A 25,398-nucleotide genomic window follows, 5' to 3' on the forward strand; every position below is an offset into this window, starting at 1 on the left:
GGTATTTAAGGAGAACCCACAGTGGTATTTTGTCAGTTCCAATGCGTGGCACCCACCCATTCCCCTTTTCAGGGCGCTTCTCTTGAATACACTTCCTCCACAACCATCCACTCACTTATCTTGGGTATGCCCCCTTCTGTTGGCATACTGTCCAGCAGACCAGGGTACACTTCAGGTCTAATTTACGTTGTTAGTCTTGTGACGTGTTTATGTGGTTCACATCTCTCCAGTCATAGGGCTCCGACCATAAATGGACATTATAACTAGGAGTCAGACATGAAGCTAGATGAAGGGGGGGAGGGAGATAGAAATCTTTTATATTAAAATAGTACTAAAAGCTGAGAGTTTTTTCTTTTTCCATGGATATGATCATTTTAAATATAATGCACAATACCGGTAAAGGTTTAGTGTAAATATAATAGTAATCCCTTCTATTACCTCCAGTCTATCAGCCTACACCTTCTCTGGGTTCAGATGCTGATCTTCCCTGCGCACATTCTTTACAGTCTTTACAGTATAGAGCAACACTGATCGGTCTCCTCCCCTTGTGAGTCCCCTCCCCCTACAGTTAGAAACATTCCCTAGGAACACAGTTAACCCCTCGATCACCCCCTAGTGTTAACCCCTTCCCTGCCAGTCACATTTATACAGTAATCAGTGCATTTTTATAGCACGGATCGCTCTATAAATGTGAATGGTCCCAAAAATGTGTCAAAAGTGTCCGATGTGTCCGCCGCAATATCGCAGTCACAATAAAAATCACAAATCGCTGCCATTACTAGTGAAAAAAATAAAATAAAAATGCTATAAATCTATCCCCTATTTTGTAGATGCTATAACGTTTGCGCAAACCAATCAATATACGCTTATTGCGTTTTTTTTTAACCAAAAATATGCAGAAGAATATATATCAGCCTAAACTGAAGAAAAAATTTGTTTAAAAAAAAAATTGGATATTTATTATAGCAAAAAGTAAAAAATATTGTTTTTTCAAACTTGTCCCTCTTCTTTTGTTTATAGCACAAAAAATAAAAACCGCAGAGGTGATCAAATACCACCAAAAGAAAGCTCTATTTGTGGGGAAAAAATAATACAAATTTCCTTTCGGTAAAGTGTTGTATGACCGCGCAATTGTCATTCAAAGTGTGACAGCGCTGAAAGCTGAAAAATGGCTTGGGCAGGAAGAGGGTGAAAATGCCCTGTATTGAGATGGTTTAAACCTCTTTTCTTCTAATTGTAATGAGTGGCCACGTGTCTTGTTAAACTCCCTTCTGCGAAAAAGTTTTATCCCTATTGTGAGGTCACCAGTACAGTATTTGTAAATTGAAATCATATCCCCTCTCAAGCGTCTTTTCTCCAGAGAGAATAAGTTCAGTGCTCACAACCTTTCCTCATAACTAATATCCTCCAGACCCTTTTTTAGTTTTGTTGCCCTTCTTTGTACTCGCTCCATTTCCAGTACATCCTTCCTGAGGACTGGTGCCCAGAACTGGACGGCATACTCCAGGTGCAGCCGGACCAGAGTCTTGTAGAGTGGGAAAATTATTGTTTTATCTCTGGAGTTAATCCCTTTTTTAATGCATGTCAATATTCTGTTTGCTTTGTTAGCAGCAGCTTGGCATTGCATGCCATTGCTGAGCCTATCATCTACTAGGACCCCCAGGTCCTTTTCTATCCTAGATCCCCCCAGAGGTTCTCCCCCCAGTGTATAGATTGCATTCATATTTTTGCCACCCAAATGCATTATTTTACATTTTATTTTTCTACATTAAACCTCATTTGCCATGTAGTTGCCTACCCCATTAATTTGTTCAGATCTTTTTGCAAGGTTTCCACATCCTGCGCAGAAGTTATTGTCCTGCTTAGCTTAGTATTGTCTGCAAATACAGAGGTGGAACTGTTTACCCCAACCTCCAGGTCGTTTATAAACAATTTAAACAGCATTGGCCCCAGCACAGAACCCTGGGGGACCCCACTACCCACCCCTGACCATTCAGAGTACTCCCCATTTATCACCACCCTCTGAACTCGCCCTTGTCACCAGTTTTCATACCATGTACTCACCCTATGGTCCATGCCAACAGACCTTACTTTGTACAGTAAACGTTTATGGGGAACTGTGTCAAATGCTTTTGCAAAATCCAGGTACACCACGTCTATGGGCCTTCCTTTATCTAGAAGGCAGCTCACCTCCTCATAGAAGGTTAATAGATTGGTTTGGCAAGAACGATTCTTCATGAATCCATGCTGATTACTGCTAATGATACAGTTTTCATTACTAAAATCTTGTATATAGTCCCTTATCATCCCCTCCAAGAGCTTGCATACTATTGGTGTTAGGCTAACTGGTCTGTAATTCCCAGGGATGTATCTTGGCCCTTTTTCAAATATTGGTGCTACGTTGGCTTTTCTCCAATCAGCTGGTACCATTCCAGTCAATAAAAATTAGGAACAATGGTCTGGCAAGTACTTGACTGAGTTCCCCAAGTACCCTCGGCTACAAGCCATCTGGTGCAGGTGATTTATTAATGTTAAGTTTCCTGAGTCTATTCCTAATTCTGTCCTCTGTTAGCCAAGAGGGTGTTTCCTGTGATGTGTCATAAGGATAAGTAGTTTTGGTTGCTGAAGCCCCCCGATTCCCTCGTGAAGACTGAGGATAAGAATAAATTCAATACCTTAGCCACCTCCCCATCCCTTATAACCAGATGTCCTTCCTTTTTCTTTATGGGGCCAATATGGTATGTCCTCCTGTTTTTACTGTATATATTTCTTGGGATTTTTTTTGCTCTCCTACGCTATGTGTCTTTCGTGTTCTATCTTAGCCGCCCTAATTGCACCCTTACATTTCTTGTTGCATTCTGAATGCTGATGATGATCCCTCAGCCTTGTGTTTTTTGAGGGCCTTCTCCTTTTCATTTATATGCATTTTTTACATTGGAGTTAAGCCATCCAGGACTTTTGTTCACTCTTTTAAATTTATTTCCCAATGAGATGCACTGGCTAATGCCCTTAGTTAATATGCTCTTAAAGTAAACCCATCTCTCCTCTGTGTTCTTTGTTTCTAAGATTTTATCCAAATTTATATCTTCTAGCAAGGTTCATAGTTTAGGGAAGTTGTTTCTTTTGAAATTCAGTGTCTTTGTGTTCCCCTTATGTTTCCTATTTGTGTGATTTACACCGAAGCCAATTGACCTGTGATCGCTGTTTCCTAAATTGCCCCATATTTCCAAATCTGTGATCAGGTCTGTATTGTTGATAATCAGTAGATCTAGTAACGCCTTGTTTCTAGTTGGTGCGTCTACCATCTGAACCATGCAATTGCCCTGCAAAATATTTAGGAACTGGCGAGCCTTAGGCGAATGCGTGATTCCCTCCGCACAGTCTATGTCTGGATAATTAAAATCCCCCATTATAACACTTCCCATCCTTGCTGCTAATCCAGATTGTGATAGGAGATCTGTCTCCCCCTCCTCCCTCAAGTTAGGGGACCTATAGCATACTCCCAGTATTATTTTCCCCTTAGCTTCATCCCTTTAGAGCTCTACCCATAAGGATTCCACCTCCTCCCTAGCTCCCTTATTGATGTCATCTCTCACATTCACTTGTACATTATTCTTGATATATAGGCATACCCCTCTGTGACGAACGCGGGTGACAGATCTCTGCCCTCCTCGCTAACTTCCGATGAAGGACCGGCCAACCTCACACCACGCTGTCACTTAAGTAACAATGCCACTCTAAGCTGCACCCAGCACAAAGATTTTCCAGCTTGTGGGACCACAATCTAGGTGCCAGCAGCCTAAGAGCGATTGTCACTGGGCTAGTTATGCAATTAACCCTTTTAACTGCCACCACCCCCGTTAAAGGACCGAGCTGGGGGAGACTCGTAATTTTAGCAATACCAATTATAATTTTAGAATAAGCGTCTGCAACACACACTGCCACCACAGACAGGTCTGCTCAGAGGCCTTACCCTACAACAGTAGCACTCTTGTAAGAGGCAGGTTGGTTTATAGCTTGCATTAAGAGCTTTAGAGACAAGGTTAACACTTTTCAACATAAGGGTTTATTATGAAAAGGTCAAGTTGGTACAAATAAAACATTTACAGAAAAAAGATGTTTCAAAGAGATGACAATATACAGCCACAAAGAAATAAGGTAGAATTGAAAAGGAAGAATACAGAGTTTGATCGATGAGCTGGGTAATCGGTTCTCAAACTTGGCAGATGTTCCTGCTTGGATGGTAAAAGGAGAACTGACCATTGTCTTGGCTTCTCCTCTTTTCTGTCAAATCAAAGGTGTGTTGACAGCGACCAGTGACCAATCGTCTGGTCATCTTGTTTAGGGTTTGGTTGCTGGAAGGTGTCTACACTCATGACCATGGCCCAGGTACACTATGTGATACATATTCATATCTCTGCATCTATAGTGTTTACAGACTCCAAATATCCATAGTATTGTTCAGCGTGAGATTTGCTTCAAAACAAATATAAACATGCCACATCTATAATGTATAGTCTACTCAGGAGGAATAAGTGGTACCGGTGGTTACCCATATGACCTGACATAGGGGTGTCTGGACTTGAAATGTTACAAATTATCTGAGGAAACTAAATATGTCCACATTATGGCTGTGTTATTATTACTTTGGAAGTTATGAATCATGCTGAAATGTCACACTTTTAAGCTTTATGTGCATTCAGGTATTTACGACCGGTATCTGCTGAGTCTCTGAATTGAGAGGTTGACAGTTTTACGACAGGCCTGAACATCCTGCCAGGCCAACATGAGCTGTGTTTACTGACCTAGCCTGGTTCTGTTTTCTTTGTTGAGATAACCATCCCTTTGAGATTTAAAAGCTATGAATTCCTAACACAAGGGAGAAGGGAGGGAGTTCAGATTTTTCTGTAAGGCTACACCGTTAGCCAAGCTGTCATGGCTTCCCTAAGGTTCTCACACAACATGGCCACTAGCTACAGCTTTTCATGTCCAGTATGTGATATCATTACACCCTCCCCCTTTTTTACCCTCTCTATCCCTGCGGTATAGGGTATACCCTTGAATGGTTGCCAGCCAATCATGAGAGCTGTTGAACCAGGTCTCTGAAATTCCCACAAAATCCAAATCCTCCTCCTCGTACAACAGTATCTCTAGTTCACCCATCTTGTCCGCCATGCTCCTGGCATTGGTGAACATGCCACATAGTTTAGACCGGTCGCATACTATTCTCTTATTGGGTGTTCTGAGATTGCAAATAGGACTTGTTACTATACTTACCTGGGTTTATGTGCTGTAGTCAACCTACCACTAATGCCCCCAATACTACCCTCTGGAATATGTTCATTGCTGACTATCTCTACCTCTGGACCCTCCCCCCATCGCCTAGTTTAAAAATCCCTCTAACTTTTTGGCCATCTTTACTCCCAGCACATCTGCACCCTCCTCATTTAGGTGCAGTCCGTCCCTTCTATAGTACTGGTGATCGACTGAGAAGTCGGCCCAGTCCTCCAGGAACCCAAACCCCTCCTTACAACACCAGCTCTTCAGCCACTTGTTTACTTCTCTAATCTCCCTCTGCCTTTTTGGTGTGGCTTGAGGTACCGGTAGTATTCCTGAGAATACTACCTTGGAGGTCCTTTTCCTCGAATTAGCTCCCAAGTCCCTAAAATTGTTATTTAGGACACTCCATCTGCCTCTGACTTTGTCATTTGTACCAACGTGCACCATGACAGCTGGGTCTTCCCCAGCCCCTCCCAGTAATCTATCCACAAATTCCGTGATGTGCCTGGTAGACAGCATACAGTTTGGTGCTTCAGGTCTTTGTCACAGATTGCCCTCTCTGTCCTTCTAAGTTATGAGTCCCCTACCACCAGTATCTGTCTATCCTTTCCCTTCGCTCCCCCCCACTCTCACTGGAGGAGTTCTTCCCCGGCGGCTAGGAGAGTCCCTCAGCTCTAGCAGTGTTGGTCCCTGACTGGTTTCACCAATGTCACTCAATGGAGCGTACTTATTGGGATGCTCCAGCTCAGGAACAGCCTCCCTGGCACTTCCCCTCTCTATCCTTCCTGACTGTTACCCATCTACTCTTTTCTAGTGCCTGCACCTCTTTGTCTCCATCCGCCTCTGGGTTCTCTTTTAGTATGGAAGGTCTTCTCAGTGCGGACAGTTGCTTCAGCCAATGAAAGGTAATGACTCCATTTTTATTTTTCTACTGCTATCAATGGCCAACACGGTACAACACTTTATCCATGTCTTTGGTGATCTCTGATCTCCTTATGAACTGTTTCTTACATGATGAAGATCAGCCATGGAGTATATCTGAGGTGTATATCAGGGTGTGCTTCTTCCCCACATGAGAGCTGTGATGTCCAGCAACATTCATATAGAAGACATTTCCCACACTCAAGGCACTAATAAACCTCAAGGGTTGTGTGGGATCCCTGATGTACAGGAAGACAGGACTTCAGTGAGGAACAATTCCCTCACTCAGGACAGGAAAGTGGCTTCTCCCCTGTGTGAGATCTTTGATGTATGGAAAGTTTGAACTTCCGTGAAAAACATTTCCCGCACTCAGGACAGAAATACGGCTTCTCCCCCGTGTGAGATCTCTGATGTGTGTAAAGATTGTACTTCTGTGAAAAACATTTCCCACACTCAGGACAGGAATATGGCTTCTCACCCGTGTGAGCTCTCTGATGTTTGTAAAGATTGGACTTATCTGAAAAACATTTCCCGCACTCAGAACACGAATACGGTTTCTTCCCTGTGTGAGATCTCTGGTGCCTGGAAAGATTAGACTTCACTGAAAAATATTTCCCGCACTCAGGACAGGAATATGGCTTCTCCCCTGTGTGAGATCTTTTATGCACATTAAGTTCAGATTTAGAAGGGAAACATTTTCCGCACTCAGTACAGGAAAACCTCTTATTTGTTGTAAGGATGGCACCGTCCCTCACAGTCTGAGGTTCCTCAGGATAAGAGGAATACGATGGTCCATCTACACTGTGTGGTGCCAGATGGACATTTGAGGTAGCCGGGTTTTCTCCTGGACTATACTGTGTGATGTCCTCATCTTCTACTTTACAGTCTGGAGACAAAGTGAGACAATCCTCTGAGGTTTTCCTCATCTCCCGTCCATCTACTAAAATAGAAATAAAAAGATTATTACTAGACATGAGCAGATTGGTTCCCCTAAACCAGGACTCCGCCCACATCAGGCAGCTTTGTCTCTGAGGATCTTACAATTCCCCCCTCAAGGTAACTAGTAAATGGGTCCTCTGATCTCCTACCAGATCATTTCTTTATTCATGGACCTAAGTCAGAGAGTGAGGAAACAATGAGAACTGTCTTTTATAGGAGTGATAGTGATGAGGGGATTATAGGAGGATTGTCCCCATCCCCTCTATCACTCATTACCACCTTCCTAACACAAGAAGTCCTGCACTTCCTTATTTAGTCCATGATTTAGTCGTGAATAACAGCGGGGCTGAGCCCCACCAGAGGTCAGAGAGTGAGGATGGGGGGAGAACAACCAAGATGAAGACTGGACTGATTCTGAAGACCACCATCCTAAATTTATAGGACGACGGTACAGTATCATAGTCTTCCTATCAGTAGCACTCAATAAATCATTGGGTTATTGACGCCTCCCTTATAATCACTTTCTGTTTAAGGTTCCACAGTCTGAGGATGTTATCACATTATTATCAATATGTAAAAAGCCTGTTCTCCAATCAAATCATCAGATATAAAATGTCCAGTTGGTAGAAAATGGGTGTAACACAAGAGAATACATATTATGTTTATATATAACAGTGGGTAGAGGGGAGAGAGCAGAAGTCAGGACTATGTAATGTACAACATATTGTATAAGATACAACAGATAGGACTATATAGTATTAGAAAGATGTAAAGTACAACATAGAGTATATATATATATATATATATATATATATATATATATATAACAGAGGGAGCGCTGTTCAGTAAGTGGGTAGAGACAGATTAGTATTTCAAAGCAGCAATCATTTATTGGAAAACTGGAGCTCCTGGGAGCGGGCGGTGAGGCCTATGGATCCCGGATCAATGAACGTCCTCGTGGGTTGCCTGCACAGTATTGTCTCCATAGTGGAGCACTTCCGCTTGCTCCTGGCATTTCCCCCAACTGGTGGCGATGAGCCCTGACCGCAGCTGTCATTTTCAGGTGCTCCATCCATTGATCCGGTATCCATTGGGCTCACCGCCTTCCCCCAGGAACTTTAGGGTTAGAGGCAGCCATTCATTCCACCAGGCTCAGCAGAGTAAACTACAGAACCCATGAGTCACAGTGCCTCACTGGCACACTACAATCTCCCTGCATGGGCTTGTGATCCATTTACCTAATGTCATCAGTCTGTTCAGTTTTCCAATAAAGGATTGCTGCTTTGAACTTCTAATCTGTCTCTACCTACTTATTGGAACAGTGCTCCCTCTGCTGAATTTTGTGAGTTCTAAATTGCCCACTAGATGACACTTTAAGGGATTATATAGTATAGTAGGTGAGGTTGAAAAAAGACACAAGTCCATCAAGTCCAACCTATGTGTGTGATTATATGTCAGTATTACATTGTATATCCCTGTATGTTGCGGTCATTCAGGTGCTTATCTAATAGTTTCTTGAAGCTATCAATGCTCCCCGCTGAGACCATCGCCTGTGGAAGGGAATTCCACATCCTTGCCGCTCTTACAGTAAAGAACCCTCTACGTAGTTTAAGGTTAAACCTGTTTTCTTCTAATTGTAATGAGTGGCCACGTGTCTTGTTAAACTCTCTTCTGCGAAAAAGTTTTATCCCTATTGTGGGGTCACCAGTACAGTATTTGTAAATTGAAATCATATCCCCTCTCAAGCGTCTCTTCTCCAGAGAGAATAAGTTCAGTGCTCGCAACCTATCCTCATAACTAAGATCGTCCAGACCCTTTATTAGCTTTGTTGCCCTTCTTTGTACTCGCTCCATTTCCAGTACATCCCTCCTGAGGACTGGTGCCCAGAACTGGACAGCATACTCCAGGTGCGGGCGGACCAGAGTCTTGTAGAGCGGGAGAATTATCGTTTTATCTCTTGCGTTGATCCCCCTTTTAATGCATGCCAATATTCTGTTTGCTTTATTAGCAGCAGCTTGGCATTGCATGCCATTGCTGAGCCTATCATCTACTAGGACCCCCAGGTCCTTTTCCATCCTAGATTCCCCCAGAGGTTCTCCCCCCAGTGTATAGATTGCATTCATATTTTTGCCACCCAAATGCATTATTTTACATTTTTCTACATTGAACCTCATTTGCCATGTAGTCGCCCACCCCATTAATTTGTTCAGATCTTTTTGCAAGATTTCCACATCCTGCGGAGAAGTTATTGCCCTGCTTAACTTAGTATCGTCTGCAAATACAGAGATTGAACTGTTTATCCCATCCTCCAGGTCATTTATAAACAAATTAAATAGGATTGGTCCCAGCACAGAACCCTGGGGAACCCCACTACCCACCCCTGACCATTCTGAGTACTCCCCATTTATCACCACGCTCTGAACACGCCCTTGTAGCCAGTTTTCAATCCATGTACTCACCCTATGGTCCATGCCAACGGACCTTATTTTGTACAGTAAACGTTTATGGGGAACTGTGTCAAATGCTTTTGCAAAATCCAGATACACCACGTCTACGGGCCTTCCTTTATCTAGCAAGTCACCTCCTCATAGAAGGTTAATAGATTGGTTTGGCAAGAATGATTCTTCATGAATCCATGCTGATTACTGCTAATGATATCGTTCTTATTACTAAAATCTTGTATATAGTCCCTTATCATCCCCTCCAAGAGTTTACATACTATTGATGTTAGGCTAACTGGTCTGTAATTCCCAGGGATGTATTTTGGGCCCTTTTTAAATATTGGTGCTACATTGGCTTTTCTCCAATCAGCTGGTACCATTCCAGTCAATAGACTGTAAAAATTAGGAACAACGGTCTGGCAATCACTTGACTGAGTTCCCTAAGTACCCTCGGATGCAAGCCATCTGGTCCCGGTGATTTATTAATGTTAAGTTTCTCAAGTCTAATTTTAATTCTGTCCTCTGTTAACCATGTAGGTGCTTCCTGTGTTGTGTCATGAGGATAAACACTGCAGTTTTGGTTACTAAAGCCCCCCGATTCACTCGTGAAGACTGAGGAGAAGAATAAATTCAATACCTTAGCCATCTCCCCATCCTTTGTAATCAGATGTCCTTCCTCATTCTTTATGGGGCCAATATGGTCTGTCCTCCCTTTTTTACTGTTTACATACTTAAAGAATTTCTTGGGATTTTTTTTGCTCTCCTCCGCTATGTGTCGTTCATGTTCTATCTTAGCTGTCCTAATTGCACCCTTACATTTCTTGTTACATTCTTTATAAAGTCTGAATGCTGAGGATGATCCCTCAACCTTGTATTTTTTGAAGGCCTTCTCCTTTGCTTTTATATGCATTTTTACATTGGAGTTAAGCCATCCAGGACTTTTGTTCGCTCTTTTAAATTTATTACCCAATGGGATACATTGGCTAATGCCCTTATTTAATATGCTCTTAAAGCAAACCCATCTCTCCTCCGTATTCTTTGTTCTTAATATTTTATCCCAATTTATGCCTTTTAGCAAGGTTTGTAGTTTAGGGAAGTTGGCTCTTTTGAAATTCAGTGTCTTTGTGTTCCCTTCATGTTTCCTATTTGTGTGATTTATACTGAAACTAATTGACCTGTGATCGCTGTTACCTAAATTGCCCCGTATTTCCACATCCGTGATCAGGTCTGTATTGTTGGTAATCAGTAGATCCAGTAATGTTTTATTTCTAGTTGGTGCGTCTACCATCTGACCCATAAAATTGTCCTGCAAGACATTAAGGAACTGGCGAGCCTTAAATGAATGCGCGGTTCCCTCCGCCCAGTCTATGTCTGGATAATTAAAATCCCCCATTATGATAACACTTCCCATCCTTGCTGCTAATCCAATTTGTGATAGGAGATCCGTCTCCACTTCCTCCCTCAGGTTAGGGGGCCTATAGCATACCCCCAGTATTATTTTCCCCTTAGCTTCATCCCTTTGGATTCCACCTCCTCTCTAGCTCCCTTAGTGATGTCATCTCTCACCTTCGCTTGTACATTATTCTTGATATATAGGCATACCCCTCCCCCTTTTTTACCCTTTCTATCCTTGCGGTATAGGGTATACCCTTGAATGTTTGCCAGCCAATCATGAGAGCTGTTGAACCAGCTCTCTGAAATTCCCACAAAATCCAAATCCTCCTTGTACAACAGTATCTCTAGTTCACCCATCTTGTCCGCCATGCTCCTGGCATTGGTGAACATGCCACATAGTTTAGACCGGTCGCATATTGTCCTCGTATTGGGTGTTTCAAGATTGCAACTAGGACTTGCTACTATACTCACCTTGTATACTCACTTCTATATAAACACACAAAAAAATTGTATTGGTGCAACCCTACTAATAACATCTATGGTGAGAGTCAATATTTCACTTCCAGCTGAACCCCAGAATCTCCATAAATCCAGTCTAGATACATAAATTGTGTCTGCAGCACAGAGAAGGAAGATTATCCAAGAGAAATACAGGAATACAGGATGACCAGGGTATTACAGGCTGATATCACCCAGTTCTTGCCCTACTTTGGACCAATCAGTGAGCAGTATAGGTGGAGGAATGTATTTCGTGTTAATGACCCACCTGTGCTGATCTCTGTAGGAGTGTCCTCCTCTATAAATGTCAGTGTTATTCCATCCTCCTCCATAGACTGCTGATCATCCCTCACATACCTCTCTTCTTCTTCTGCTTTCACCTCAAATTCTATATCGATTGGATCTCCACTCTAAATCAAGAAAATGAGAGAGAATATCATCTGTAAGATATAAGCTCATATAAAAAATCCACACATCTCTACAAGTCCATGTTCTAGACACTCTGTCCCACCAACCTTACAACATTGAGGGATGGTGTGATCTTCCTGTGTGGAATCCCGGGAATACAGAGGATGGGGACATCTCTCTGGTGGGTTTCTGTAGCTGGATGACTCCTCCATGGTGTCCTGGTACAGATCTTTGTGTTCTTTTAGAGACTCTGACTCCTCCATCACCCCATCCTCATCAGCCTGCTCTTTTATCCGGTCTTTATCCTCAACTTTAGAATCTCTCAGGTTTCCACTCTGAATATATAATAAAAATGACATCAATTGTAACAGTGCAGATAATGTACAGATCCTAATGATACTATCAGTGATTGTTCCTCATCTACCTGATGATGGTGAGGGATGGTGTGATCTTCCTGTGTGGAATCCCGGGAATACAGAGGATGGGGACATCTCTCTGGTGGGTTCCCATTACTGGATCCATCTGTAGGAAACACACACACTGACTGAATACATTGTTTCTATGTGTTTATCAGATGATGGGGGATCTAGGTGGACCCTCCGTACTGCTCTCTCCTTTACAATAAAGTCTCCTCTTACCCGGTGATGTGAGGGGCGGCTGATTGTCCATCATGACATCCTTGTAGAGATCCTTGTGTCCTTCTAAATACTCCCACTCCTACATGGAGAAATACACAGTGACATCCTGACACCTTATAGGAACCTGACACACACAATGATACAGTCACCATCCAGACACATCCCTTGTCTGTTACTGGATAATGTCCCAGAATTCCCAGCACCGCTCACCTCTCCTGTCAGTAGCTCCATCATCTTCTTGGTGACTTCTAGAATCTTCTGCATGTTGTGTCTCTCAGGATTTAGGGAGTTACATGGAGGCACTGTGATGATCATATAATCAGCTGACTTCAGAATAGGAAATTTCTGTATTGAAGAACCAATAGGAATATCATGTTAGAATCCCAGAATACTCCTCACCTCTATATTATTAATAAAGATAAGAGTGATGTCATGTGACCTCCCAGAATCCTCCTCACCTCTCCGGTCAGGTCTGTGTTTTAATAATAGAGATAAGAGTGATGTCATGTGATCTCCCAGAATCCCACTCACCCAGGGCCGGACTGGCCTACCGGGATACCAGGACATTTCCCGGTAGGCTGCCTGCCCTAGGGCCGCTTTGATCTATGCTGTGGCTACAGTGCTCCCCTCCCTCCTCCTCCTGCCTACTTGTCACACAGCAGGAGACTGCTGTGTCAAGCTGAGTGTGAAAAGTTTGGCCGCGCTGTGATAAAAGTCCTGCCCTCCTCCTAGACCAGCTCGTGTGATAGACGCAGTGTTATGTCTATCACATGAGCTGGTCTAGGAGGAGGGTGGGACTTTTATCACAGCGCGGCCAAACTTTTCACCCTCAGCTCCATGACACAGCTGGAGATACCCGCTGTGCATAATGCACGCACTGACTGGTGAGGCTGCAATGAGGGCACAGTAAGGCTCCAATAATGGTGAGGAAGGCTGCAATGAGGGCACAGTAAGGCGGAAATGATGGTGAGGCTGCAATGAGGGTACGGTAAGGTGGCAATGATGGGCACAGTGAGGCTGCAATGATGGGCATGGTGAGGCTACAATGATGGGCATGGTGAGGCTGCAATGATGGGCACGGTGAGGCTGCAATGATGGGCACGTGAGGCTGCAATGATGGGCACGTGAGGCTGCAATGATGGGCACGTGAGGCTGCAATGATGGGCACAGTAAGGCGGCAATGATGGGCACAGTAAGGCGGCAATGATGGTGAGGCTGCAATGAGAGCATGTTGAGGCTGCAATGAGGGCACGGTAAGGCGGCAATGATGGGCATGATGAGGCGGCAATGATGGGCACGATGAGGCTGCAATGACGGGCACAGTGAGCCTGCATTTGATGGGCACTGGTAAAGCTGCACTGATCTCTTGTACTATGTCTGCAGTCTCTGACCATCTCTTGTATCATGTCTGCAGTCTCTGACCATCTCCTGTATCATGTCTAAATTCTCTTAACATCTTTAGTATCATGTCCTCAGTCTCTAATCATCTCCTTTACCATGCCCGCAGCCTCTGACATCTTGACATCTCCTGTACCATGCCCGCAGCCTCTAACCATCTCTTGTATCATGTCCGCAACCTCTGACCATCTCTTGTCTTATATCATGTCTGCAGTCTCTGAGGGAGAGTCTGGAGAGGAGTCAAGAATGGGAGCACCGCCGGGATGGGGATCATGGGAGAAGTCAGACGTGTGTGGACTGTGGAGAGGAGACTATAGGAAAACCAGAGCCACCACGCTTGAGCCAACTGACTGATCTGTGCAAGGTGCACCTGAGAGGAGGTCAATGACAGCACCGCCAGGCCACTCGAGGGGGGTCACTGATGTAAGGGGGAGTAAATACAACAATGTAAGGTGGCACCGATATAAAGGTTTTCCCCCTCTATCATTAACCCCCCCCCCCTTACCCTAGTGTATTCTTTCTGCGGAAGGTGGTCTCTGGTCACCAGAGCCCCCCCCCTCACATTCCCAGAGTCCCAGGTGTCCCCCTTGATGATTACTCCACTTTTAACTGAAATTTACGGATATATATGTAGCAAAAACTCTCGGTGGAGCTGCTGGTTTAAGCGGGCTTGTTACCTTCACTCTCGATATCTCTGTTTCACCAGCACCGGGTCTAGGGTTCCATTGAGTTTACCTCTGGACGATATAAGCACCAAACACTTGAGTAGGTTTTCCAATGCTTTAATAAACGAACAAGGGAAATAGCAGGAAGGGGGTAGAAGGAAAGCTGCAGGGAAGCTCAAATACTCTTCTTAGTGTTCTTTAGAACATTTCTCTGAATATTGATCACTTGTAGTTGAAAGCGCTCCCCCTGTGGGATTCAATCTTTGCCCGCCTGGCTAGACCTCTCTCACTTGTCTAGCAGCCAGTACGCAGCACAAACTAAAGTCTCTGCCACAGACTTGTTTGGAATAAAACCCGTACGATCCTCTGTCACAGGATGTATTGGTTTGTGATGAATGTCAGACACAGTACTTGAACCTTTAAGCCAACTCGGCAGTACTATACTGTAAGATTACTTCGGAATGCGTCCTCCAACCGAGTCACCAGGCCCCTCTCCAGACCAGCACTCTGCATGATCCTTCCATGACGGGTCCTCCCCTGGGATCTCCTCGGTTGTCCAGCTTCTTCACTCAGGATAGACAGCTCAGGACCGTTCCTCTGCTGCTGTGGTAGGCCCCAGACAGACTTCTGGGCCCACCCACATGCCGCAGCGACGCGGGCCCCCGGAACGGAGGACCACGAGGTGGTATTCCTAGTGCATACCTGTCGGCCAGGAGGGCCAGCAGGTGGCTGAAGAACGACCCTAAAACATGGCGTTTGTCCCATAAATACCCTCTCCCAGAATGCAACTCGGAGGACCACCTTCACCGAGTTATCTCTGGGACAGAGGAGCACTCATACGGTTCAACACGTTGCTTTTCCAACACTGGCCCATGGTGACAACGACACCCACCGGCACAATGTGGAAACACACGCAACTCAGCCAAGCTGGAACAGAGGCAAATCTAACTCCCTCTAATAAGCGACCCACTAAATTTACCTATCAGTGGTAGATTAAAATCTACCAGCGCTATATATATATATATATATATATATATATATATATATATATATATATATATATATATGTATGTATGTATGTATATCTATCCCTATGTGCTTTCATATATGTCTTCTCTATATATAATACGCTCTTCAAATGTGCTTTAAAATGCATGGTTTTCCCTTTTTATGAGCAAGAAAATAATGATGATATGATGGTTATGATGTTGGGCTGGTATAATAATGCTATGGGGCTGGTATGAAATTATTTCCAGGGTTGGTTTTTATTCCCAGTCCAGCCCTGGACTCACCTCTCCGCTCAGGTCTGTGTTTTATTAATAGAGATAAGAGTGATGTCATGTGACCTCCCAGAATCCTCCTCACCTCTCCGGTCAGGTCTGTGTTTTATTAATAGAGCTAAGAGTGATGTCATGTGACCTCCCAGAATCCTCCTCACCTCTCCGGTCAGGTCTGTGTTTTATTAATAGAGATAAGAGTGATGTCATGTGACCTCCCAGAATCCTCCTCACCTCTCCGGTCAGGTCTGTGTTTTATTAACCACTTGACCACTGGGCACTTAAACCCCCTTCCTAACCAGACCAATTTTCAGCTTTCGGTGCTCTCACACTTTGAATGACAATTACTCAGTCATACAACACTTTACCCATATGAAATTTTTATCCTTTTTTTCACACAAATAGAGCTTTCTTTTGGTGGTATTTAATCACCGTTGGGTTTTTTATTTTTTGCGCTATAAAAGAAAAAAGACTGAAAATTTGGTAAAAAAATGAATTTTTCTTTGTTTCTGTTATAAAATTTAGCAAATTAGTAATTTTTCTTCGTAAATTTTGGCCAAAATTTATACCGCTACATATCTTTGGTAAAAATAAGTACAACTTGGTGTATATTATTTGGTCTTTGTGAATGTTAGAGAGTCCAAAAGCTACGGTGCCAATATCTGAAAATTGATCACACCTGAAGTACTGACGGCCTATCTCATTTCTTGAGACCCTAACATGCCAGAAAAGTACAAATACCCCTCAAATGACCCCTTTTTGGAAAGAAGACATTCCAAGGTATTTAGAAAGATGCATGGTGAGTTTTTTTGAAATTGTCATCTTTTCCCACAATTCTTTGCAAAATCAAGATTTTTTTTTTCTTTTTTTTTTTTTTCACAAAATTGTCATATTAGAAGGTTATTTCTCACACACAGCATATGCATAGCACAAATTACACCCCAAAACACATTCTGCTATTACTCCCGAGTATGGTGATACCACATGTGTGAGACTTTTACACAGCGTGGCCACATACAGAGGCCCAACATGCAGGGGAGCACCTCCAGGCGTTCTGGAGCGCCCAGGCCAATTCTGACATTTCTCTCCTACATGTAAAAATCATAATTTATTTGCTAGAAAATTACATAGAACCCCAAAACATTATATATATTTTTTTTAGCAAAGACCCTAGAGAATACAATGGCGGTTGTTGCAACTTTTTATCTCGCACGGTATTTGTGCAGCAATTTTTCGAACGCGTTTTTTTGGGGAAAGAAACAGTTTTGTGCTTTAAAAAAAAACAAAACAGTAAAGTTAGCCCAATGTTTTTGCATAATATGAAAGATGAAGTTACGCCGAGTAAATAGATACCCAACATGTCACCCTTCAAAATTGCACACTCTCGTGGAATGGTGCCAAACGTCGCTACTTAAAAATCTCCATAGGTGACGCTTTAAAATTTTTTCCTGGTTACATGTTTTGAGTTACAGAGGAGGTCTAGGGCCAAAATTATTGCTCTCGCTCTACCGATCGCAGCGATACCTCACATGTGTGGTTTGAACACCGTTTTCATATGTGGGCGGGACTTACGTATGTGTTCGCTTCTGCATGCGAGCACACGGACATGGGCGCTTTAAATTTTTTTTTTTTTTTTTTTTTATTGTTTATTTTACTTTATTTATTTTAGTTTGACACTTTTTCCCCCCCAAAAAATTTTTTGATCACTTTTATTTCTATTACAAGGAATGTAAACATCCTTGTAATAGGAATATGGCATGACAGGTCCTCTTTACAGTGAGATATGGGGTCAATAAGACCCCACATCTCACCTCTAGGCTGGGAAGCCTGAAATAATAATAAAAAAAAAACGATCTTGGCTTCGATCGTAGCGGTGAGTCGGTAGAAGCACCGGAGGGTGGCGGGAAGGGGGGGGGCGTCCCCTCTCGCCTCCCATAAGAATGATCAAGCAGTGGAACAGCAGCTATGATCATTCCTATGGTGTAGGAAATCGCTGGCTGAAAAAGCTGATATCTGAATGATGCCTGTAGCTGCACCCATCATTCAGATATACCCGCTCAAAGTCAGGGATGTCATATGACTGTGGGCGGGAACTGGTTAAAAATTGCGGAGTATTGCGGGGTATATTGCAGAGTATTGCGGGGTATATTGCAGAGTATTGCGGGGTATATTGCAGAGTAGTGCCCGCGTATATTGCAGAGTAGTGCCCGCGTATATTGCAGAGTAGTGCCCGCGTATATTGCAGAGTAGTGCCGGGTATAATGCAGAGTAGTGCCGGGTATTATGCAGAGTATTGCAGGGTATAGTGCAGAGTATTGCAGGGTGTTATGCAGAGTATTGCAGGGTGTTATGCAGAGTATTGCAGGGTGTTATGCAGAGTATTGCAGGGTGTTATGCAGAGTATTGCAGGGTATAGTGCAGAGTATTGCAGGGTATAGTGCAGAGTATTGCGGGGTGTTATGCAGAGTATTGCGGGGTGTTGTGCAGAGTATTGCAGGGTGTTATGCAGAGTATTGCAGGGTATAGTGCAGAGTATTGCGGGGTGTTATGCAGAGTATTGCGGGGTGTTGTGCAGAGTATTGCAGGGTATTATGCAGAGTATTGCAGGGTGTTATGCAGAGTATTGCAGGGTATAGTGCAGAGTATTGCGGGGTATTATGCAGAGTATTGCGGGGTGTTATGCAGAGTATTGCAGGGTGTTATGCAGAGTATTGCAGGGTATAGTGCAGAGTATTGCGGGGTATTATGCAGAGTATTGCGGGGTGTTATGCAGAGTATTGCAGGGTGTTATGCAGAGTATTGCAGGGTGTTATGCAGAGTATTGCAGGGTATAGTGCAGAGTATTGCGGGGTATTATGCAGAGTATTGCAGGGTATAGTGCAGAGTATTGTAGGGTGTTATGCAGAGTATTGCAGGGTGTTATGCAGAGTATTGCAGGGTATAGTGCAGAGTATTGCGGGGTATTATGCAGAGTATTGCAGGGTATAGTGCAGAGTATTGCAGGGTGTTATGCAGAGTATTGCAGGGTATAGTGCAGAGTATTGCAGGGTGTTATGCAGAGTATTGCAGGGTATAGTGCAGAGTATTGCAGGGTGTTATGCAGAGTATTGCAGGGTATAGTGCAGAGTATTGCAGGGTGTTATGCAGAGTATTGCAGGGTATAGTGCAGAGTATTGCAGGGTTGGCTGAGCATTGAGGGATGGATGGATGTGACAGCAATTGTCACTGAGCACCGCTGTGGGCACTACACATCCAGCCCACAGCGGTGCTGCCATCCGATCCCTCCCCCTCTCCCCTCGCACTGTACTGATCGGTACAGAGAGGGGCGGGAGGAACCGGCGTCATGAGATGACGCCGGTCTGTTGACATGTGATCGCTCCGTCATTTGACGGAGCGATCACATGGTAAACGGCCGCGATGATGCGGTCACGGAAGTTCTCGGGTGCGCGCCCCAGGGGGCGCGCGAGAGCAGTATTCTGGGAGGACGTCCATGGACGTCCACCCAGAACTAGCCGACCGCGCTGTTGCCGTCTTTCGGCTATGGCCCGGTCGGCAAGTGGTTAATAGAGATAAGAGTGATGTCATGTGACCACCCAGAATCCTCCTCACCTCTCCGGTCAGGTCTGTGTTTTATTAATAGAGATAAGAGTGATGTCATGTGACCTCCCAGAATCCTCTTCACCTCTCCGGTCAGGTCTGTGTTTTATTAATAGAGATAAGAGTGATGTCATGTGACCTCCCAGAATCCTCCTCACCTCTCCGGTCAGGTCTGTGTTTTATTAATAGAGATAAGAGTGATGTCATGTGACCTCCCAGAATCCTCCTCACCTCTCCGGTCAGGTCTGTGTTTTATTAATAGAGATAAGAGTGATGTCATGTGACCTCCCAGAATCCTCCTCACCTCTCCGGTCAGGTCTGTGTTTTATTAATAGAGATAAGAGTGATGTCATGTGACCTCCCAGAATCCTCCTCACCTCTCCGGTCAGGTCTGTGTTTTATTAATAGAGATAAGAGTGATGTCATGTGACCTCCCAGAATCCTCCTCACCTCTCCGGTCAGGTCTGTGTTTTATTAATAGAGATAAGAGTGATGTCATGTGACCTCCCAGAATCCTCCTCACCTCTCCGGCCAGATCTGTGTTTTATTAATAGAGATAAGAGTGATGTCATGTGACCTCCCAGAATCCTCCTCACCTCTCTGGTCAGGTCTGTGTTTTATTAATAGAGATAAGAGTGATGTCATGTGACCTCCCAGAATCCTCCTCACCTCTCCGGTCAGCAGGTAGATGATCTCCAGGGTGAGATTTAGTATCTTCTCCGTCATGTGACTCTGATCCTCCTCCGTTCTCATTGGTGCGGCCATGTGATCTATACAGGTCCCCTTGTAGACGGATAACATTAGGAAATTAAAGCATTATTTGGATGGTATTGGTCACACAATAATAGGATGTGGATGTGAGGGGGGAATAATAGGGTTGATCCTACACCTGCCCCCCATGGGAACAAATTTTATTTGGATTGTTTAGTATTTTAGACATTTTTTAGGTTCAGGGACACCCTTGGCCTGCCGAATCAGAAATCCCCTTTTCTTCGTTGGGTTTGTTTGGTTTCCAAACTGGATTTAAATAGTATTAGATCTGCAGTCAAGAAATGATAAATATGATCCTTCCTTTGACTTGTTTGCTCTGAGGCAGTGATGTGAGGACAATGTCAGGTCATCATGATGTCCAGGAAGGGGAACTTGCTGACTTTTGACCGGAGTTGCCAACTAATCAGGATAATTGTCAGAACTCCGGCTGCAAGGCTCCAATCTCCGGCAGCCTGCTGACTGATCGGAGTGATGTCACTGTCACTCTCTACAGTAAGAAAAGGGATTAGACTGGATAGTAGGAGAAAGAATGCAGCTGGTGGAGTAGCTGAAAAATCCATTTTATTTGGATGTCTTTCTGATAAAATTGTCCCCCCCCCCCACTCCGGGTTCACCATCTCACCCCCCCAAAATCCAGTCCCTTTCAGACTCCTATTGTGAGACTCATCATAGTGTCTCTGGAGGGGCGCTGATCATTCCTGTGTAAAATCTTACAGAAATCTTCCCTAATCCCAACCTTTAATTATCATTTCATTCCCCCCACATACAATGTCTGGAACCGACATTTACTGACATCAATAACTCCCCTCGTGGTACAGACCATAAATTCCCTCATTGTAATATACGGGGTTATTCTACATTTCCACACTATATATGTGTGTATCATCATCTGCTGGAGATAAAAGACATCACAGTGACTATGGAGGAAGAGGACGGACATGACGGGGGGTTACTGGGTGTAAATAGAAAATAAGATCTTATTACCTCCTCTACTGCCACTTCCAACAACGTCTCATCTCTACTTCCTCCTGACTCACCTCTCACCCGGAACTTCCTGTCTGTACCTGACATCACTTCCTGTCTGTATTGCATAGAGACTTCCTGTCTGGGTAGAAGTGAGATTACCACCTTGTGGAGCTCAGAGGAACTGCAGCCCAGAGAAACATCTCATAGTGTGAACAGGGCCTTGTGCTGTGTGTGTATGTACTGTATATCCTTATAGATGGGTCATCTCCACTCCCAACAAGTGGGGTAGAGATATATGACTGCCTAGCCCACCCTTTCTCAGCCAGGGTTCCTCCAAAGGTTTATAGGGGTTCCTTGAGCAATGAACAATTTCTGTATCTTACAATGAGGATGGGGGGGCACAGTGATGATGAGGAGGGGGCACAGTGATGATGAGAAGGGAAAGTGATGATAAGGAGGGGGCACAGTGACATACTTGCCAACAGTCCTGATTTTCCTGGGACAATCCCGATTTTGGGACCCTCGTCCTGATTAAATTCCCAGGATTTTGCCTTTGTCCCAGGAAATCTGGAATGTTTTTGGCAAAAATGGTCAGCGGGCTACAAAAAGATGCCCGCTGCAAGGACTATTTCCCTGTATGAGGTGCAGAGGGGAGGGGCAGCCAATTGGCTTCTCTCTTCAGTGTACAAATAGAAAATTCTCTTGTACACTGAAGCTGATTGGTTGCGGAGGCCCCTCCCCTCTCCACTGATTACAGCACATGGAGAAATCCGGGAACAGTAGCTGCCGCCAACCCTCCACCCAGTGTCTGGCAACAGGGGACAGACAGTCACTGATGAAAGGAGGGGCTCCTCTGATGGGGACACTGATGTAAGGAGGAGCTCCACTGATGGGGACACTGATGTAAGGAGGGGCTCCTCTGATGGGGACACTGATGTAAGGAGGAGCTCCTCTGATGGGGACACTGATGTAAGGAGGGGCTCCTCTGATGGGGACACTGATGTAAGGAGGAGCTCCTCTGATGGGGACACTGATGTAAGGAGGGGCTTCACTGATGGGGACACTGATGTAAGGAGGGGCTTCACTGATGGGGACACTGATGTAAGGAGGGGCTCCGCTGATGGGGACACCAGATGTATGGAAGGGCTCCGCTGCTGGGGACACCAGATGTAAGAAGGGGATCCACTGCTGGGGACACTGATGTATGGTGGGGCTTCGCTGCTAGGGGCCACTGATGTAAGGAGGGGCTCCGCTGATGGGGACACTGATGTAAGGAGGGGTTTAGCTGTTAGGGGCCACTGATGTAAGGAGGGGCTTCGTTGCTGGGGACACTGATGTAAGGAGGAGCTCCGCTGATGGGGACTAGGGATGAGCCGAACACCCCCGGTTCGGTTCGCACCAGAACTTGTGAACAGGCAAAAAATTTGTTGCTAATTTTAAAGGCTTATATGCAAGTTATTCCCATAAAAACTGTTTGGGAACCCGGTTCCTGCCCCAGGGGACATGTATCAATGCAAAAAAAGTTTTAAAAATGGCCGTTTATTCAGGAGCAGTGATTTTAATAATGCTTAAAGTGAAACAATAAAGATGAAATATTCCTTTAAATATTGTGCCTTAGTATGCCTGTAAAGTAGCACATCTTTACCGTGTTTAGAACAGTACCACAGCAAATTACATTTCTAAAGGAAAAAATGTAATTTAAAACTGAGCTCGGCTGTAAAGAAATGTCGAATCCCGGCAATATGGATAAAAATCATTGAAATAAACGGCGTGCCCCCCCAGTCCATTACCAGGCCCTTTGGGTCTGGTACGACTATTAAGGGGAACCCCACACCTAAAATACAAAAAAAAATGGCGTTGGGGTCCCCCAGGGCCCCAAACACTATATACTCTGAACAGCAGTATATATATGGACTGCACAATATACTCTGCAGAAAAATTGGGCCTTAGGTGTTGGTGGTGCCTGAACACTGGAACCCCTCACAGTTACTCTTGTTGGGGGCAGGAACGGGCCCTGCTTAACTACTATTTAAAAAATTGTAATTACATGCCCCTGTTAAACAGGGGCAGAAAAACTGGGCCTTTGGTTTTGGTGGTGCCAAAACACTGTATGCCGTCACAGTTACTCTTGGTGGGTGCAGGAACGGGCCCTGCTGTGAAATATTATATCAAACATTGTAATAACATGCCCCTGTTAAACAGGGGCAGAAAAATTGGACCTTGGGTGGTGGTGGTGCCCTAAACCAAAAATATTGTTGCAAGCTAGCATCATCAAGATTGAGGAGGAATAGGATAGGCAGCATAGGCAGTCTTCAAGGGCTCTCACATCCATAGCAAATTTAATCAGTTACATCATCAGCATCAGGTGCTTGATAACTGCTGATCCAGGATTAATTTTTATAAATGTGAGCCTATCAACAAAGTCTGTGGACAGGCGCACTCTTTGAACAGTTACAAACTCTCCAGGAGGACTGAATGTGCGTTCAGAAAGCACGCTGAAAGCAGGACAGGCCAGTAGCTTGATTGCACATTGAGCAAGTTCTGGCCAGTGGTCAATGCTTAAGACCGAGTAACCAAGTAGATGCTCTATTGGAAAGGTCTCCAAGTCTGCTCTTGGCCCTAGATATTCCTGCACCATATAATGCAGACAGAGGCGGCTCTAGGCTTTGTGAGGCCTTAGGCAAATCTGAGACGTGAGGCCCCATTCACATCCATAATTGGAAAGATAAAGAGATAAAAATTGTATAAATTGCATATATTAAGAGTTTTCAATTCTATGAATTCACCGTTTATAGAATTTTCTCTAACCAATTCTTCTTTAATCAAATATATATATTACATATATATTATATATTACAGTCATATTTCTCCATTTACATGAAGGTCAGGTTAATATAACCCAGCCAGTACAGAGTTCCCCCATATATCAGAGTCTGCAGGATTCTCCCTTATGCCCCGTACACACGGTCGGATTTTCCGACGGAAAATGTGTGATAGGACTTTGTTGTCGGAAATTCCGACCGTGTGTGGGCTCCATCACACATTTTCCATTGGAATTTCCGACACACAAAGTTTGAGAACAGGCTATAAAATTTTCGGACAACAAAATCCGTTGTCGGAAATTCTGATCGTGTGTACACAAATCCGACGCCCACAGTGCCACGCATGCTCAGAATAAATTAAGAGACGAAAGCTATTGGCCACTGCCCCGTTTATAGTCCCCACATACATATTTTACGTCACCACGTTCAGAATGATCAGATTTTCCGATAACTTTGTGTGACCGTGTGTATGCAAGACAAGTTTGAGCTAGCATTCGTCGGAAAAAATCCTAGGATTTTGTTGTCGGAATGTCCGATCAATGTCCGACCGTGTGTACAGAGCATTACAGTGCAAGGCAACTCTGATATAAAAAGGGAATGCTGCGGATCATGATCTAAGGGGGAACCTGCAGACTTTGGTGTAAAGGGGAACTGTAATGTAAGGGAGGGGGGAGCTCTGGTGACCAAAGATTACCTTTATATCAGATGAGACACATCAAATGGGAACTCTAATGTGAAGGGGGCTCTGGAGCACCTTCCGCAGAGTGAGAGATTCGCAGACATGATACAAGAGATGGTCAGAGACTGCAGACATGATACAAGAGATGGTCAGAGACTGCAGACATGATACAGGAGATGATCAGAGACTGCAGACATGGTACAAGAGATGGTCAGAGACTGCAGACATAATACAGGAGATGGCCAGAGACTACAGACACGATACAAGAGATGTTCAGAGACTGAAGACATGATGGTCAGAGACTGCAGACATGATACAGGAGATGATCAGAGACTGCAGACATGATACAGGAGATGGTAATAGACTGCAGACATGGTACAAGAGATGGTCCGAGACTGCAGACATGATACAGGAGATGATCAGAGACTGCAGACATGGTACAAGAGATGGTCCGAGACTGCAGACATGATACAGGAGATGATCAGAGACTGCAGACATGATACAGGAGATGGCCAGAGACTACAGACACGATACAAGAGATGGTCAGAGACTGAAGACATGATACAAGAGATGGTCAGAGACTGCAGACATACAAGAGATGGTCAGAGACTGTGCTGACACACTACAGGAGATGATCAGAAACTGCAGACATAGTACAAGAGATGATCAGAGACTGTAGACATGATACAAGAGACAGTCACAG

The 25,398-nt window shown here is 44.3% G+C and overlaps 3 protein-coding genes across 3 annotated transcripts in view; 1 reads left to right on the forward strand and 2 right to left on the reverse strand.

Annotated features, from left to right (window-relative positions):
- LOC141121905 (uncharacterized) overlaps nucleotides 1-25,398 on the reverse strand; it is a 619,894-nt gene that overhangs the window by 360,500 nt on the left and 233,996 nt on the right. The gene's annotated exons all lie outside the window — the stretch shown is intronic.
- The window catches only part of LOC141121909 (uncharacterized), a 196,083-nt gene that overhangs the window by 29,382 nt on the left and 141,303 nt on the right, over nucleotides 1-25,398 (forward strand). The window lies entirely within an intron of this gene.
- LOC141121875 (uncharacterized) lies at nucleotides 4,044-22,968 on the reverse strand. The gene is made up of 8 exons (XM_073611633.1): nucleotides 21,213-22,968; nucleotides 20,127-20,240; nucleotides 12,731-12,865; nucleotides 12,521-12,599; nucleotides 12,307-12,404; nucleotides 11,990-12,217; nucleotides 11,743-11,884; nucleotides 4,044-7,141 (listed from the first exon to the last, which is right to left on the reverse strand). The coding sequence occupies exons 1-8, from the start codon at nucleotides 21,318-21,320 to the stop codon at nucleotides 6,483-6,485; spliced, it is 1,563 nt and encodes a 520-aa protein (XP_073467734.1). The 5' UTR covers nucleotides 21,321-22,968; the 3' UTR covers nucleotides 4,044-6,482.

The sequence above is a fragment of the Aquarana catesbeiana genome, unplaced genomic scaffold (assembly GCF_042186555.1).
Source record: "Aquarana catesbeiana isolate 2022-GZ unplaced genomic scaffold, ASM4218655v1 unanchor233, whole genome shotgun sequence".
Lineage (NCBI taxonomy): Eukaryota > Metazoa > Chordata > Amphibia > Anura > Ranidae > Aquarana > Aquarana catesbeiana.

Excerpts from the sequence above, each read along its gene's own strand:
- LOC141121875 (XM_073611633.1), bottom strand. The coding sequence starts at position 21,320 with ATGCAATACAGACAGGAAGTGATGTCAGGTACAGACAGGAAGTTCCGG. Across the intron at positions 12,218-12,306 it reads CCATCCCTCACCATCATCAG|AGTGGAAACCTGAGAGATTC; the intron begins GTAGATGAGGAA and ends TTATATATTCAG. Across the intron at positions 11,885-11,989 it reads CCATCCCTCAATGTTGTAAG|AGTGGAGATCCAATCGATAT; the intron begins GTTGGTGGGACA and ends TTCTTGATTTAG.